The sequence below is a fragment of the Amblyomma americanum genome, chromosome 4 (assembly GCF_052857255.1).
Source record: "Amblyomma americanum isolate KBUSLIRL-KWMA chromosome 4, ASM5285725v1, whole genome shotgun sequence".
Classification (NCBI taxonomy): Eukaryota; Metazoa; Arthropoda; class Arachnida; order Ixodida; family Ixodidae; genus Amblyomma; species Amblyomma americanum.
This window is the reverse complement of record NC_135500.1, coordinates 46,982,505-47,001,069: the sequence shown is the minus strand read 5'-3', so window position 1 is coordinate 47,001,069 and position 18,565 is coordinate 46,982,505. Positions and strand designations below refer to the sequence as shown.

The 18,565-nt window shown below is 49.8% G+C and overlaps 1 protein-coding gene across 2 annotated transcripts in view; it reads right to left on the bottom strand.

The window, feature by feature from the left end:
• Positions 1-16,521, bottom strand: part of LOC144127924 (fatty acyl-CoA reductase 1-like) — a 63,770-nt gene extending 47,249 nt beyond the window's left edge. For both annotated transcript variants that reach the window (XM_077660925.1, XM_077660926.1), the window contains exon 1: positions 16,368-16,521. In XM_077660925.1, coding sequence (XP_077517051.1) covers positions 16,368-16,517 — 150 coding nt within the window. In that variant the 5' untranslated portion in view covers positions 16,518-16,521. The remainder of the gene's footprint in view (positions 1-16,367) is intronic.
• Positions 16,522-18,565: the final 2,044 nt, after the last annotated feature.

Sequence of the window (18,565 nt, the reverse complement as noted above, 5' to 3'; positions counted from 1 at the left end):
ATAATCTGTCTTATCTCCAGGACTGGACTCATGAAACCCCGGTAAAAAAGTGAGGGACGTTGGTCCTGTGAGAAAATGTTCTGTTACGTTCAGCATTCGCCCTGCACGGCTGTGTCCCTCTGTCGTTAAATGCGCCGCAAATAAAACACTCAAACGGTGCACTTTACGCGGTGCGAGCTCAAGCTGGCATAAGCGCTGTAGGAAGTCGCGCGCTGGACTATTTCAACCGTCAGCAATATACGACTCCCAGCAGGTGAGCGCAGAACCACGCCTCGCAGACGGGATTCTCCTGCGGAGGTGCGGAACGACGGTTGCTGGAGAGTTGAAAACGCCAGCCTCGCGACAAAATTGGCGCGCATGCTACCCGATCACAGTCACCGGCGGCGAGAAGCTGGTGTCACCGATAACAATATAAGGCAGTGGACAAAAGACGGGCGATTGTTGAGCAACGGGAAGCCGTGCTCTTTGTTTCCAGCGACACTTTCTCCCCTGTCCTTGAGCAGGAATGAAGACAAGGGCGGGTTTCCACCTCCGCGCCGTAGTCGCATCAAGGCCACCGCGGCGCGCCGTGATGAAAGCGGCGATGCAGGGCGTCAAAGGACTCAACGTACACCTGTCGCGACGACGCGATCCGAGTTTTGCTCTGCACCCGTAATAAAATTCGACCAAATGCGCGCCTCCTCGGTGTAGGCAGCGGAGCAACGACAGCAGAGAGCGGTCCTTGCCACTAACAGCGCATTGCGCAATTGGACACTATTAATGCGGCCCACGTGGTGGAGCGAGGCTGCATTCAACACGCTTATTGCTCAAGCGGCGCCACGGATGCCGCCTTACCGAACGGGATGCCCGCCACGTTGCGAGGATAGGCGAATGAAGCAACGGGGGGCATCGAGGGCAACGGACTTGCAGAACGGTGCGCGTGATTCGAGTGGACGTTACGCATAGTCAAGCAAAATGCTACCGAAATCAAGAGTTGGACAAGGACTCGTCTAGTCGGGTTGAATCATTAAAAGTGACATTGAAGACGCCGACCACAACAAAGAAAAGAACATACAAAAGACGTTTCGGCCCCCATACGGGAGCCTTTTTCACAGTAAAAAACGAGAAGCGGGTGCGCGAGCATAAGTATGCTTGAAAAGGGGGCGCAGGGAGCGTGCTTAAGCAGTTGTCAGATTTAGGCAGTTTCGTTTCAAGGTGTGACAGGTCGTTTGTATAATCAAAGATTCCAGGTGAAGGCGAGGGAATTTCCTCTTTTCTGCCGCAAGAACTTGTGCCTTGCCCCAGTCGATAATGTGCTGTTTAGATGTACAGTGTTCGGCGATAGCACTGGAATCCACTTCTCTTTTAACGTCGTTTTTGTGATCTTTTAGGCGCCTTTCGAAGTTGCCAGTTTCGCCAATGTAGACGCAGTCGCAGTCGGAGCAGGGAATGTGTAAACCACGCCGGGATATTTTTTCTTTCAGAAGAACGTCCTTTACGTTGACCGAAGCATGTCACAGTTTTCTGGTCGGAATGTGGGCAATGTCAACATTGAAGGTGCGCATAATGCATGCCAACGCCTCGCTGACTCCAGGGGTATAGGGAACAGCGGCACATTTCAGGAAAGAAGACAGCAGTTTCACGTTCTGGTCGACACAGCTGTTTTTCGACCGATGCCACGAAAGATGTTGGGTAGTCATTGCGTGAAAGTCCTTGCCGCACCATATCAAAGTCGTTTGCCCTCTCTTCGGGAGAACTGCAAATGCATTGGCTCCTTTTTATTTTAATAAGGTGGCAGCAATTGATCTCTTATGTGAGGCTGGGTGGACGGATCTAAAGTTGAGATAACGTCCCGTGTGGGTGGGTGTCATAAAAACGCTTAATGATCTGAATCTGATCTAAATAAATTCCAACATCTTATGCACTCATGTTTCAACAACTAAAAAGGTATTTTTTGAGCGTTCTTTTCTTCCGCCTTGTCTTCTTTTTATTTTATATTTTTTTTGTACTTCAGCGCACCTTTTCCAGTGTTGTCTTTTTCTTTTTCTAGCGGTGCTGTTATTTATGCTCAAATTTTGCTGTTATGTGCATTGTTGCGACCCTTTCTGTGAATGCCTATTTATGATTAATATTTTGTGATTTATATTTTATTTTTAGTGCAATATCTTTAACCTTATAACAATGCTTTGTATCTTACTCCCCCCCCCCCCCCCATGTAATACCCTCAAATGAGGGCCTTTGGGGGTATTTTGAATAAATAAATAAATAGATAGTTTGCCACTATCGCGCTTTACCAAGGCGTCTAGAAAGGGCAATGCACCGTTCACCTCGACCTCTGTTGTGAACTCAATGGCGTCCTCTATGGAGCTCAAATGTGATGAAAAAGACAAAGCGTCTTTTTGAATCATGCAGAAACAGTCGTCAACATATCTGAGGAAAACTTTTGGCGGGTGAGCAAATGTTGCAAGGGCCCGGCGTTCGACAGACTCCATTGACGGTAAAACAGGCCTTGGAACACAAAATACGTGTTGCTGAGGCAGTCTGCAGAGGTCAGGAACGTAAATAAGGGTCCTTTCAGGTAAGGATCTGTCAGACTCGAGGGCAGAAGAGCAGGCTTGCACGGCAAGGTCAACAGGGACGCAAGTGAAAAGCGACAAACGAGACTAGCAGCTCGTTGTCGTCCGGTGATATGTCGCTTACCTTCTCGATGAAGTGAGTCGAATTCCGTACGTGTGTCGAGCCACAACCCACAATAGGCGAGATAATGCGATAAAGGTAACCAGATAAGCCGTGGAGTGGGGAACGACTGTAGTCCACGATGGGAAGCGATCTCGGAAAATTAAGAAACACTGGGTGACATCAGAACTTCTGAAATGTATCAATGAAAAGAACAACATTTGTCACGCTTTTTTACGCCCGCGATGTGAAGAACAGCTTAAGGAATTTAAGACTATGCGAAATAAACTAAATGCGACACTTAAACTGGCAAAACGTTTTTACTACAAAAACCTTTTCGCTGAAACTATAGCTAAAAACCCATCTGCCGTATGGAATATTGCAAATGAAATTCTTGGAAAACGGGAGAGTATAGCGCAAAAACAATAGTTAATAACGGCGAAGAGTTGTGTAGTGTACAACTTGCTGATCACTTCAATCGACACTTTGCTAATATGGCCGCGGCAGCTAATTTAGGCCCACCAAACATAAGCCCACTTAACTACAGTCTCATTCACAGTTTGTTTCTTGAGCCTGCTGACACCAAGGAAGTTTACCATAGATTCGTTAACATGAATAATAGTAAAGGTTTACATCCCAATAACATACAAATGATGCCAGTGAATGTATTCTATTAGAATACATTGCACCTGTTTAATCTACATTTCTAAATTATCTCTTGAATGAAGCAATTTTCCCGATGGTATCAAAAAGGCTAGGATTACTGTAGAGCTCAAAGGAGGCGATAAAAATGTGGTGATTAATCACAGGCAAATATCGATCTCATTGTTGTTTTCGAAAGAACTCGAAAAGCTTTTCTTTCATAGATTTAATAAGTGCTTTGAGAAAAATAACATAATAACTGATTGCCAATATGGGTTTAGGAAAGGACGGTCGACAGAAACGGCCCTACTTCTATTTAAAGAACAGATAGCTCAAAACATAGATGCTGGTCTTTTTACTCTAGGTCTGTTCATTGACTTTAGCATGCCTTCGACTCCCTAAACCACAGCATTTTAATAGGTAAGCAACCACAATATAGAGTAATTGGCGGGCCCCTGAATTTAATTGTGTCATACCTGAAAGGCAGAGTCCATTGCGTCCGTATAAATATTGTTGAATCATCTTTACTACCCAACAGGGTAGTGTCCTACGCCCACTATTATTCAGCCTATATATTAATGATATTATATATATTAATAAGTCAGCCAAATGGTTCATCTATGCCGATGGCAGTAGCCTCCTTTTTAGCGGTAAAGATCCAAATGACCTGGTCCTTCAGTGCAACAGAACACTAGAAAAACTGGAATGATGGTCCCAGTCTAACCGCATTATAATTAATCCCACAAAGCTTTACTGTTTGGAGCAAGAAATAAAATATTTACAGTACAAAATTTGATCCGTGATATTAATGAACATATCGCAATAATAGATGAACGTAAAGTTCTTCGTGTTACTCTGTCTCACTTAAGCAGAGATCACTACATCAACAATGTGTGCAAGAAGCTCTCTGCGGTAGCAGGCACTCTGTGCTGCAGCAGAAATATCTTACCTGAACAAATTAAACTTCAGTTATGCCATACAATATTCGCACCTCACGTAAATTACTGTAGTCTTATTTGGAGCCACAGAACAAAACGAAATATCGGTAAAATCAATGTGCTTCAGAAAATTTCTTTACCGTTATTTAGCGCACGTTGACATACAGACAACAAAAAAGAACCTATTCCCGAAATACGGCATCATTAGATTCATGCACAATTATAAACATCAGTTGTTAAACAGTGGCTATTTCTCTTCCGTATAATCTGCAAACTTTCCTAAACCTGTGGCATCATTACAGCAACGAACAACAAATTTGTGCATTAGAAACCTTCCATATTGGTCTGGTCAGTTCCGGATTTCCGCACCCAATACAAGTTTAAGTCATTAAAACATAACCTACCATAACTTCTAAACAAATACCCGAAAGAGTCTTTAACCTAAGAAAGAATTAAAAAATTTTTTGTACCTGAGCTGAAACGTTACGCGTCACCCTGATATGCTGAAAGCTCTTATTAGTTTGTGATTTTTTATTTTGATTTGCTAAACGAATTCAGTTGTATTGTGTTTGTATGCTTCTGTTTTATACAATAGATTCCTTTTCATGATGCGTGTCGTTGGTACTATTATCTTTGTACATGTTCTTTCAACTTCGATGAGCGTGAATTTTTTATGCGTTTAACGACCTGCGTTGGCTGCTGTTTTGTACTGTGGCCCTTAGGACTCGTCAAGTTGCTGAGTGCAATTTTTAGCAGGGGACCTTCACAGTTGTGTCTGTAACTACTCTGAAAATAAACGAATTGAATTGAATACCACAGCATGTATGCAGACGATTTTACGCTATGGATAATGACAGGCAGCGACGCAGAAATATCAGAAGCGTTACAAGCAGGTGCCAACAAGCTAACTGAAATCCGAAGTGCTCATCATCCCCCCCCCCCCCCCCCCCCCCCCCCGGCGCAGGGAAACTCATCAAAACAAAATCAAACTCGGGATAGACAATCTTGAGTTTCCAACACCCAAAGAAGTGATGACCTTGGGAATGCGACTGCAGAACAATAGGCAAAACTCTACCTTCATCAAGAATATGACTAACTACATAGACCAAACAGCTAGGCTCACCAAGAGAGTCGCCAGCAAGAACAAACGACTAAAAGAAAAGGAAATAATAAGGCTAGTGCAAGTCTTTGCGCTCAGCCGCATATGCTACGCACTCCCACATCTTAGACTCACGCGAAAGGAAAGAAACTGGATACACGCTCTATTACGCAGGGCATACAAAATGACAGACTACCACCGAACATCCCATCAGCTAGGCTCATCTATCTAGGGGTAATAAATACAGCCGAAGAACTCATTGAGGCGCACTTGACAGGCCAGGTAACACGAACCGCCAAAACTGCGGCAGGCTGAAAAGTTCCAGAAAGTGCCAACGTAAAATGCAGGCAAAACTCGATTCAAATAATGGATCAAATCATGGAGTTGATGTATCATAATACCACCACTCCCAAAAAAACATGTACGCTCGCACGACATCATCAGAAGGAAAGCCCGCGCTGCAAATATACACAATAAACTTAAAGACGACAAGTCAGTGCTGTACGTTAACGTCGCCGAAAACAGGCACATGTTGTGGCTATAGCTGCCCACACAGGAGAACGCATAGCAGCTGCGACCATACCAGTGAAAAGTGCGGAAGAATTATAAGAAGCAGCAATATCATACGCAATGTTCATAACGGAGTATCGGAGCGAAAGAGCATAACAGGCGGCTCAAGAACTGCGAAAAATAACTTCATCAAACGCACAGTACACCACGCCGCTGCAAAACTGATTAACAGTTACCCTTTAGAAACTCGAATCAAACTAATATGGACGCCCGTACAGTCGGGCCTTCCAGGAAACGAACAGATCAACAATATATCCCGAGGACTAACTATATCCAGGAAGGACCAGGCGCGTTCCCAAACCACGGGGCCAGATCTGGGAGCGACCATCTCCTGACCTTAAAGAATTATCGCGACTTTCTACCAGACGAGCAGAAGGGAATACCGCCTCCCAGCCCCACGCTCACGCAAGAGCAAGCAGCTCCTCCCAGGCAGCCCCCCCCCCCCCCGCGCGCGCGCACACGCACACACACACGCGCGCACACGCGCGCACACACACACGCGCGCACACGCACACACACACACGCACGCACACGCACACACACACGCGCACACGCACACACACACACACGCGCACACGCACACACACACGCGCGCGCACACGCACACACACACACGCGCGCGCACACACACACACGCACGCGCACACACACGCACACGCACGCACACGCACGCACACACGCACACACACACGCACACACGCACACACACGCACACGCACGCACACGCACGCACACACACGCACACACACACACACACACACACACACACACACACGCACGCACACGCACACACACACGCGCACACACACACACACACACACACACACACACACACACACACACACACACACACACACACACGCGCGCGCGCACACACACGCGCACACACACACACGCGCACACACACACACACACACACACACACACACACACACACACACACACACACACACACACACACACACACACACACACACACACACACACACACACACATGCCCAGCAATACTAGCCAAAATGCACCCAGAGATATGCTCCGCAGAATGCAAAAGCTGCGGAGAGCGTGCGAAACTCAACCACATCACGTGGGCCTGCGGTAAGAACCCTTTAAGCCAAATAGCCACTGGGAGACTACGCTGCGCAGCTCGGACTTGTGGCAACAAAAGTTGCTCACAGACAGAGCTGACCAGGTCGCTGAGACCCGAGAGATCAAGGCCACCAAGCGACAGCAGCCCACCTGCGCCAGAAGGGAGCCTTCCGCTTCAAAGACTCGGATAAAATTCTCTCTCTCTCTGGAGATAAAGTTCGCCTCTATGATCTCTGTCTGCCTTTGCACGTGGCCAGAACTGGTTGTCTTTTAGGCGCTATAGCGCAAGGAGCTCGTTCTGCTGAAACCCCGGTGAAGTCCGTCGTCCTGCGTCAGTCGGGCAAAATTGCCCAAGTTTCAAATTAAGCTGTCAGATTGGCGGATTAAGCTGTCAGACGCCTTCAGACCCGGCGATGGCTGCGGCCATCGTTCGACAATCTCAGTTAGCAGGGGGATAAAGACGGTCCGGTGCACGGCATGGCGATTCTCTCTCGGCAAATCTGAGCTGGGACAATACAGTGAGCACATTCGTGCAGAATGACATCGCGAGCGACGCATCCCCGAAAACCGCAGCGGGTTCTATATTTGCAATCTCTCACCGCATCGCATGGACCGGAGGCCACGGTGAGATGCCCCCAAATGGTTCAAAGATATTTTCCCTGCCCGTGCCAGGATGGGGAACTTGCGCTGAAATTTGCGGTGCCGATTGCAGCGCCATAACACACTGCGTAGCTAGAAGAGCAAGCAGTTCTGGGTAGTACCCTTAGTACTTTTCCGCGCCACCTTCAGGCGCTTATTGGCGTGAGCCTCCGCGCTCTATCGAAGGCGCACGTGCCGTGCGTAAGCTATCTGGGCTACGCCGAGAGAAGCTAGGCAATGAATGCTGTCAGCCAAACGCGGGTATCTAATCGCGCGGTATGTGTTCTCGCGTTTGCAGCGGCCCAAGCGGCGGACAAAAGCAGTTTTGAGTCACCGAATGGAACGCAGCAAAGCGCACTCCGCGAGCTGTGTGTGCCCTTTACGGACTGCGCAGCTGTGCGTCTGTCTGCCCTCAGCGAAGATTGCGTCCGGCGCGGCCCTGTTCCCGGCGGGTTTCTCGGCCAGCAGAAAAAGTGGCACGGTGACGCAATGGCGGACACGTAGGCCCGGTCTAGTTAGCCGACATGATGCTGCTCGGGATAACAATGCCCGGGACGAACAAAGGCGCCGTGACGACGCTTCGCCCTTCGAGAGGAAAGTCTGTTCTGCTGCAGCGCACTCGTGTTCCGTTCTCGTCGCAAGAGGTGCGCTTTGAAATGACGAGCAGCTTTTCGGTACGCACAACGAAGAACTTGCTGCCATACAACGCTACCCTGCGTCACACCCACCGGGATATTTTTGCCTATGTTCTAACTCGCTACTTGCGCACACATTGGCAGCGGGCAAGCACTGCGTAAGAAGAAAGCAAACAGTTCGTCGTAGCGGGAAATGCAGTAGCGCTATTCGCCACGACAGAGGAAGCGTGACACCTCGAAGCTAGCGATGGTTGTGAATGGCAGAATGCAGCATCTCAGCTGACTGCAGCGCTCAGACCTGTTCGCATGTTGACAAAATGCCATTACAACGCGTGCTGATTTGAAGCGCCAAAACAATAGTCGATAGCACTGAAAAGTGAGCGTCTCGCTCTGCTTTAAGAGTTGACAAACTAGAATTAAACTGGCGGGACCACTCAAATGCAAAATCTGAGGCAGCATTTGCGAAAAAAAAACGGAATGAGGATTTCGCTTAGTTTACCAAACTTTCAAACCAGTTACTGTTGTAACCACCCAAAGACTGGAGTGACGATCTTTAGGGCGCGTTTTATTTGACTGAAGATAGTCTTGTCAGAGCTTTAGTGTGTTATATGCGGACAGAGGAATTTGAAAAGAGCCATCTAAGCAGCCCCTGGAGATTTTCATTACCTTTGTGCATGCAAACATGTACCGATAGATGGGTGGATATGGCTGAACCCTTTAAATCGGGCGGTGGCTCAAGCCACCTAGCCATGACTTATGAAATTTTACTCTTGTCTTGATTTTAGCCACCAATCAGATAACCTTCGCTTGGTTACTTCTACCCGCTTAAAATCTACTTTCCCTTCACTGTCCTTAGACCCCAATGCCTTGGATAAATCAGCCCCGCTGCTTTCCATTGTAGCGTGGAGCCCTTTACAGAAAAGCATCAAGAGTTCAGCCGTTTCCTCATCCTCTCCGCCCGCAACGCACAACGTGTCTATCTCGTGGTACCTGACTCTATATGTCTTAGTCCGCAAAACTCCCGTCCTGGCCTCGAACAACAAAGAGCTTCCCCTACAATTATCATAGATATTTTCTTTGACAATTTCCAGCTTAAATATCCTGTATGTTCCCAGTGCCGATATCGTCAGCAGCCCTGTTTTCCACAGAGCTCTGTTTCTTTAACCTTTTTATTAACCGATAATTGCTGATTTGCCCCACTGCTGCTGTCCAGATATTTGCTTGTCAATTTTCTAGTTCGCTTTCTTCATTTCGTGTCAACATTCCTTATGTACAGGTATCTGAAAACTTCCCTAGCCCACCGCGTTTCCCCCATTTTTCTCAATCGCTCCTCAAATGCTATCTTACTGCTAGCTTCTATGCTGTCGAACGACGCCCATCCCATATCACCCTGTACCCCCTGATTTGGTGTATTGCCATGTGCTCCCAAAGCTAGCCTCCCTACACCGGGTTGTTTGATTTCTAACCTTGCTCGAACATCAGGTCTCATGCACAGGACCGCATGGTCGAAGTTCAGGCTAGGAACCATCACTCCTTTCCAGATCCCTCTTACCACTTAATGCCTATTGCAATTCCACCGTGCCCTATTTTTCAATACAGCTGCTTTCCTACTAGCTTTATTCATTACAGATTCTTCGTACTTTCTGCCGTTTCTTTCACTTGTAAGGACATTCTGGGACAATGTGCGTTTAAAAGGCAACCTGGAAGGAGAGGGCATGCAGGGAGAGGACAAGGAAGGAAGGAGGGATCTTGACGCACGTGTAGTGTGTCAGGAAGGGCCGAGATGCGGCAGTCGCGCAGGTTCTGATTTCGCGGACACTATCACTAGCAGAGTGCCACTCCCACTGATCCACCACGGCAAGAAACTCGGTTCGTTTGTATAGCTGCATATGGTGAAGAGCGGGGACGCAGACAAAGAAAACATTTACCCAGCTGCACGTGTAGTATCCCGGCAGCCCCGCTCTCTCGCGGACACGGAGATTGGCAACGGCGGCCTTGGGCCCCGCTTAAACACGCAGACAGCCTCACGCGCCCTCCAGCACTAAACATCGGCGCACGAACGCAACTTGCGGGGTTACATCAAGGATTTCCTGTTATCGCGCACCTGATTTCGGGTGCGAAAAGGATCACATTGCCGGCGCCCCGCGTAACAAAAGAAACACGTGGCTCTGCGTTCTACCGCTGTACACGAAAACACACTAAAAAAAAAAAGCTGACACAGAGGCGCTTATTTCGCATTTCTTTTGTCGTAATTATGTCCTTGCGCGAATGTCTTAGGAGAACGGTGCAGGTGTATATATGTTTCGTAACTCGGCTTCCCATTTCTGAAAATAGGCTCAAATAATGACGGAGGCGGATCTATAACTCGAAAGGAAGTTGCAAAGGGGTTTGTTATGCGAAAAGACAGAAATTCACCCCATTATGTTCAAGAACGCTAAAGAAAACATTGAAAATTGTGGCGTGCTACGTCTTGATGCGAAACCTGGGCTACGCAGTATAGTGAAGGGCTCAGACTTAATTCAGACTACGAGGGGCTCTTTAACGCGCGTCAACGTCGCACAGCACAATGACGTTTTTCCACTGGGACCTCGGGTTCAGTTCATCTTCTTCGCTGCGTGCGCGGTACTCCGCAAGGAGAGCGTGGAAGGAAACGAGACGGAATATTTCACTTGGCGACCCACGACGTGCTCAAGTGCAGATGCGAGTTTACGTGAGCGGCATGATTCGTGTTGCAACGCAGCAGAAATTTATGGAAAGCTCCAGAATTTCTGAGAATCAGCGGCCAGGCTTTGGCGACGCCCATCGACGCTGGTACGCAAGCGAATTCACCTCGTCTGAGAGTCATATTTTTGCGCACTGCTGGCGTTGCGCTCAGATTTTAAGCGAGCACCGGAGACACTCTGGTATTCGACACTGATGCAGTGCGGCGTGTTACGGAAACATGTCGCCGTTTCGCAGTTAAGTATCACGTCTATGCTCGCATCACACCCACATGCCATCAATCTGCATCGTGGAGCCGGCGAACCAGCAATAAAAAAAGTTATCAACTAAGGCGTCTGACGTGCAGAACGATCTCGTGAGATAATTTCACTGCTTACTGTCGCGTGCGTTGTTTGTGCTTTATATAGCAGAATTAAACCGCACATTATGAAAATTGTTGTTACATAACAGCTGCCCGATGTCTTATAGACGAAAGCAAGACCCACGCATTTCACCCTCTTTGCTGCTAGTTTACAGGTGCGCAAATCAGTAGCACCGGTGGGCCTTTCGATGTGTGACTGCTTCCAGCAAGTTCACTTGGCCACCCGACGTTCCAACTAGAGGTGCTCAGTCAACCGCGACATTCAAAAGAGCCTCATACGATCACTGGCCAGTCCGAAAGATTCGAATGATGGTGGACTTTAAGGCACACGTTGTACAAACTTTGAAACGTACCAGCGACAGAAATCTAAGGTTCGACGAAATCTCGTCTGGTCGGGTGAATACATTGGCGAAAATAATGAAGCGCCGACCAAAAGGTGTTGTCAATATGGAAGGACGTTTCGACTTCCACACGGAAGTCTTGTTCACTGATGGAAAAATTTCGCACACAAAGCTTAAGTACGTTGTGCTAATCGTCGCAGGCATCTAGCGTACGAGGGCGGTAGATTGCCGATGTTACGGTTGAGCGTCTGATCTGTTGTCTGGATAAACAGAGACTCCAGATATTGGCGTGACATCCAGTTTTTCTCACGGCCGATAATTGCCGCTTCTTCCCAAGCGATATCATGCTTCGTGTTTTCAACGTGTTCAGCCAGTGCGTTGGAACAAGCCTTCTTTTTCTTGACATCATTCTTGTGCTCATTCAGCCGTCTTTCAAAGTTTCCGCTTTCACCTATGTAGGAGTGATCGCAGTCTGAGCAGGGGATTTTATAAATTACTCCGGGAAACTTTTCCTTTTTTAGCTTGTCCTTTACGGACACCAACTCGTGACGAAGCTTGCACGCAGGCACGTGAGCTATATGCACATCGTAGGTGCGAAAAATGCGGGCCAATGACTCGCTCACGCCTGGCACATAGGGTATTGCAGCTCGGGCATGGCAAGGTAGGCGAACGGGTTGAGCTGGTCTCGTTGTCTGCTGTATTACAGCGTTCACGAAGTGCTGTGGGTAGCCACAATTGTTGAGCTCGCGCCGCACTTGGCGTATGTCAGAGGCCTTTTCTTCGGGTTTCGAGCATATTCTTTCCGCACGACGGACGAGGGTAGAAACGACGGAGCGCTTATGACACGTAGGATGGACTGAATTAAAGTGAAGGTATTGGCCTGTGTGCGTGTTCTTTCTGTACACCTTGAATGATAGGCGGTCATCACGTCGCTCCACCATGACGTCCAGAAAAGGAAGACGGCCAGAAATCTCCTCCTCGACGGTAAACTGGATGGAATCTTCCATGCTGTTCAAATGGTTCGTGAAAGCAGCCAAGGCATTCTTTTTGATTATGCAAAAGCAGTCATCAATGTACCGCAGGAAGACCTTCGGGCGCGGCTCAAACGAAGCCAAAGCGCGGCTTTCCAGTGCTTCCATTGTGAGGTTTGCGGTTGTGACCGAGGTAGATGCTCCCATGGCAGTGCCATGAGCCTGCTTGTAGACAGTGCCCCGAAAGATGAAGTACGTGTTCTTCAAGCAAAACTGCAGAAGCTTCAACAGGTCCGATGGATCGATGGGTGTCCTAGCACTCAGTCCGTCGTCGTCTCGAAGCGCTGAACGGCATACCTCCACCGCCAGATCCACGGGGACGCTGGTAAACAGTGATCTGACGTCAAATGACACCATTATCTCGTCGCTGTCAATCGTGATTTCGCGTATTTTTTTCAGTAAAATCAAAGGAGTTGCGTACGAAAGTCGGTCTCTTGCCAACGAGTGGCGAAAAAACTTTGTGCAAGTAGCCTGAAAGCCGGTACAAGGGAGAGCGGGTAAAATCCACTATTGGTCGCATTGGAACGCCTGGCTTGTGGATCTTCGGGAGGCCATATAAAGCAGGGGCAGATCCATTGTGGCAGAGGAGCGTGAAGTATAACGACCTGTGCTGTGGTGGAACAAACTGGAAGACGTCTGTCAAAAGCCTTTGCAACTCTCGCTCTACATTGAGTGTAGGGTCCCGCTTGAGTCGCATGTACGTGCCATCATCCTCCAGAAGCTTCGTCATTTTCTCAACGTAGTCGCTGTGGTTTAGGATGACGGTGGCGTTGTCCTTGTCAGCAGGTAGGATTACGATATCCGTATTGCTCCGCAGGCTCCTGACTGCATCACGCTCCTGAGCAAGGAGTGGGGTGGGGTGCCGATGTGGCAGCTTGGCGAGTATGCTGATCGCACGGGTACGAGCTTCTTCTCGGCGATTGTTTTCCACACGTCCCACAGCCTGTTCCACGGCACAGATGATTTTTCTTGCGTCCGGAGCCGCTCTCGTATTGAAGTTCAAACCAAGCTCCAGAACGGCGAGCTCTGTTCGAGTAGGCCTATACGAAGACAGATTGCGGACGGTGGGGGTAGGTCTGTTGGCCGGACTCCCTTTACGGCCAGGTAGCAGTCTGATTAGCTTCTCTTTGTGTGTGCGCCCAACAATTGTGGCTCAACAATTGTGGCTACCCACAGCACTTCGTGAACGCTGTAATACAGCAGACAACGAGACCAGCTCAGCCCGTTCGCCTACCTTGCCATGCCCGAGCTGCAATACCCTATGTGCCAGGCGTGAGCGAGTCATTGGCCCGCATTTTTCGCACCTACGATGTGCATATAGCTCACGTGCCTGCGTGCAAGCTTCGTCACGAGTTGGTGTCCGTAAAGGACAAGCTAAAAAAGGAAAAGTTTCCCGGAGTAATTTATAAAATCCCCTGCTCAGACTGCGATCACTCCTACATAGGTGAAAGCGGAAACTTTGAAAGACGGCTGAATGAGCACAAGAATGATGTCAAGAAAAAGAAGGCTTGTTCCAACGCACTGGCTGAACACGTTGAAAACACGAAGCATGATATCGCTTGGGAAGAAGCGGCAATTATCGGCCGTGAGAAAAACTGGATGTCTCGCCAATATCTGGAGTCTGTTTATCCAGACAACAGATCAGACGCTCAACAGTAACATCGGCAATCTACCGCCCTCGTACGCTAGATGCCTGCGACGATTAGCACAACGTACTTAAGCTTTGTGTGCGAAATTTTTCCATCAGTGAACAAGACTTCCGTGTGGAAGTCGAAACGTCCTTCCATCTTGACAACACCTTTTGGTCGGCGCTTCATTATTTTCGCCAATGTACCAGCGACACTACGATGGTGTCAGCGTTGTTCCTAACTGCGGCGCTCAGTGTTGAATCAGAGAACTTTAATCCGCGCAAGAGCTAACGGAACGATGCGTCAACACCTACGGTCACACAGTGCAGGCGGGGTGCTCCGCGACAGTCGCACTGCCTCGGCGCAACGCCACCGCTCACTTGGTTCGCTGCTGGACCTCAGATATTTCCACGGACACCGACGCAACGCTATCGTGGGCCCGACGCTGCTCAGTCAGCACCAGTATTCTGGAGCCCACATTACGCATGCGCACAGAAAAGCGTTAACGGCAGACTTTTGTCGATTGCAGATGGCGCAATAAAACTCGAAAGGAAGCCTGCAGTGCCTGATGATGTTACATCGACATGTTTGCGAATGACTGCGGACAGTACGACAGGAGACATACTGCGCGATGATCGGTACTTGCCAACGGTGGACAAGGCATTTGGTTCCGTTCACAAGGCTAGCGCAGTGCGGCTCAGCAGGCCAGGTGTACTCTCGGGGAGACCGTCACTGCCTGGAGCTGTGGTCGCAGTGCCATTACTCCATGCTGACGCCCTCCGCAGCGCACACGCTGAGATTAAATTTCCAGCTGAGCGCAATCGTCGACCCCACTGAGCCCGCCTACCAGCGGCCCGATACCGCCTTCGTCCGATCCGTGCCGCAGATAAGTGGCCGCCGCTGTCTGCGCTACTGGCGGCCTGGTCCGTCGGCGCGTTGCTCGCGGGGTCCGGCCGGTTGCGTCACTCGGCTGGATTGCGGGCCACGGCGCTCCGTGGCCCCGTGACCGAATTCGCGGCCGCGCCGTCCGCGGGACGAGGAAAACTCCCCCTCCTCACGCGTCACTGCTGCCGCTCCGGGGGCAAGGCGCGCGCAGTTCGCCGAAAAGCCCGCTGGTCGTCGCCTCATATATTTGCTTTTGCCCGAGAGTATTCCGCGGGACGGTCTTGCGCGCCCCAGAGAGTCGGGTCATTCGAAACCAGGAAGAAGAGGCGCCGAAAGTTGATACCTGTTGGCCGTGCACACAGTCCGTGTGTACTGAAATTTCCTGTGTCATCAAGTTGCCCTTTGAAAGGGGCAACGCGGCTGGCTGGCGCTAGAGGACGTTTGAACAGCCTGTGGGGTCTCCTTCATGGAGGACGCACAACGGTGCAATACGTTGGCCACAGCACCATTGCGACGCACGACAGTAGAATGCTGTCCAACACCTCATTTCTCCCGATTGAAAATCCACTGTTGCACCTAGGGAAATTCTTTACAAGTCGATGCACAAGGAAGCTCAGAAGAGTTGATGCCAGCAAGCGACACTTGCATACCGAGTTGAGAGTAGGATGCTATTCCCAGGGTGCTCTTAAGTGTAGTCCCGCTGCTTTTGAAACGTTATTCTGTGGGCGCTATATATTGTGCCTTTCAGACAATACACCCGTTTCAAATTGCCACTCTTGTTATATATCGCATCCGGCTCTTGTTAGAAGCGAGAACACTCTGCTGCAATACATACGTCCCAGTTCCCATAGTTCAACAGCGCGGAGGACGCGAACACACAAAAGCGCGGCTTTGTTAACAGTACGTTCTTAGTGCCGTCGCCTCTTCCCAAACTGCCGAACCATCAATCAGTACGAACTTGTCCAAATCGCAGCCCTAATAGATCACAAACGAAACGTGGTCGAAGCAAAGTAATTAACCGGACATGAACCTGGATGACGTCAGAAAAATCCAGTTCACTCGGGGAACACGAGCCGTGACGGACCGAGGGCGGCGGCGGCGTCGCCAGGAAGAGGAGCGGAGAGCACAGACTCACCGTTCGCCGCGCATCCGAGGTCAACAGCTGCGTCGCCCTAGCAGGTCGCACCGAGCTGTGCCACGCCGGGGCCCCGTTCGGCATGGCACGCACGGCCGCGGTGGCGAGAGGGCGCCGACGCCAGCGGCTCCTCGCGGAAGCAACCCGCATTCTTTCTTCTGCCGCTGGGAGGGGTGGGGCCTTCCTTCCGCGCAGGGCTGACCGGTCATTAGGGCGACCTTCGAAAGCAGCTTTGTTGACGGCGCGTACGCAGGTGAGTGGCCATTAGTCGGGGAGGCCACGCTGGTGGTAGTACTATGCCGAGGGGTCGCTTTCTGACCGGCAGACGCCGCGCGCGTGCAGCTACGCAGGCGTGGGCGGAGGTCTCGCTCTCGAGTCCCTGGCCGCGCAGTCATTTTGCGCATGCCACCTGTGGAGCCAAAAACGCCGCCGCAGACATTGATCTCCGGAAAGAAAAGTAAAAGGAAGACCGGTATTAATTCCGAGTTTTAATGACGGGCCTTCTTTTGAAAATGTATGACGGTGAAATGTGACGTCACCGAGAGACTTCAGGCCTTTAAACAGGAATTTGCAAGGAAATCAGAGCCTTGTTTCGCAAATTAGGCTAAATCTTGTAACTGCTGAAAGAAGTTTTCTAAAAAGATCTCCTGCTGAGCTGTTAAAGCACAGTAACTTTTTCACGTGTTTTCAATGTTGCTACTGAGAGCATTTATTACACTTCAATGCGCGTTTTTCAGGGTCGTAGGGATGGCCCGTCAGCAGTCTTTGCAGAGCCGCCTCACTTCTTTGTGTTATCAAAGTGCGCAAAAATAAAGAAAAAAGCGGATGTTTGGAAAAGCCTTGCCCATTATGCATGCAGGCATCCACTCTTATCAATGGCTCGTTTCATCCTAGCGATGCGTTGGCTTGCCCAGCCGTGTGAATTTATTAAAAGACGAATGACGCGCAGTATCTACGTAGCTGGTCGGCAAATGCAACGTGTCATTACAAAGCGCCGCATGGTGCATCATTCGATAATTTGTAAGAATTCAGAGCGGCTTGTATGATTTCAACAAAGCTTTGCGCGGCTTTAGTTGATTGCTGCATTTCTGCTGCCGGTTCGATTATATGTCATGCTGCTCGTATGCATGAGAAAAAGACGAGGCCATGAAGCTGGCATTGCTTGTCCCGCCCATCTGCGTCTCTTGTCTTTGTTGCGTTACATGCATTCCCAAACACCATGAAGGAACAAACGCTAAACTGGCTTCCATGCACTCTCTAAGAGGCTGGAATTGGCAAAAGTTCGTTCCTTGAATACGCTGAGCGTAGACAGAAGGAGTACGAAAAAAACGAGACAAGTGGACGTAGCGCAACTATCAACTGAATCCTTATTCCCCAGAAAAGCCGCCGTGGTGGCTCAATGGTTATGATGTTCGGCTGTTGCTTATAAAGACGCGGCGGTTGGCATCTGAGTCGCTTGGGGACGTTGAACCCCTAGAACCAAACCTCATTTTACAAGAAGGAAAAAGAACACACATTGTATATGGAAATGGGAAGCGGGCGCCATCATCGGGCAAAGGTACGCCAAGCGGGGCGAAGCCACGTCCACCTTGATCAGTCATGCAGCGGGGCCCGACCCAGGCGGCCCCGGACTAAGCAGGCTGGGACACGCTGAAGCTTACGTACAGCTTTTGTCAGAAGTACTGAGCCCAAGGGGCCTGCTTCTGGGCCGTGCTGTGTGGCTTGCTATGCATTCGCCAGCGTTTCGTATCTACTGAAGCTGAAAGGAACCTCCCTTCCCACTCAAAGTATAGGACTTCAACGGATGCTACAAAAGCCCACCGCACGGCTTAGAAACAAACCTCTTGGGCTGTGTACTTTTGACGAATGCTGCACATGGACAGCCCGTTATTCTCTCACTGTGGGTGCCACAAGGTGCGCGTTTGCTCTGCCGTCTAGTAGGCCCTGTCCCCACCGCACTGAGCGGGGACATACTTGAAGGGCGTCGCTGGCATTCTCCCAGCGTCTATCGGGCGGCCACTTGTCAAACTGCGACGTGTGGCTCGCGCGGCGAAAGCATGCGCTCGTCCTACATCGCTCCATTGGAGCGCTCGCGCGTCGACGGCAGCATCCAGCCATGATTTTTGCTACAGCGAGCCGTTCGACGTGACCTGAGGGCGGCGACGCGTAAAATTCAAGACGCGTTTGGTGCTCTTCAT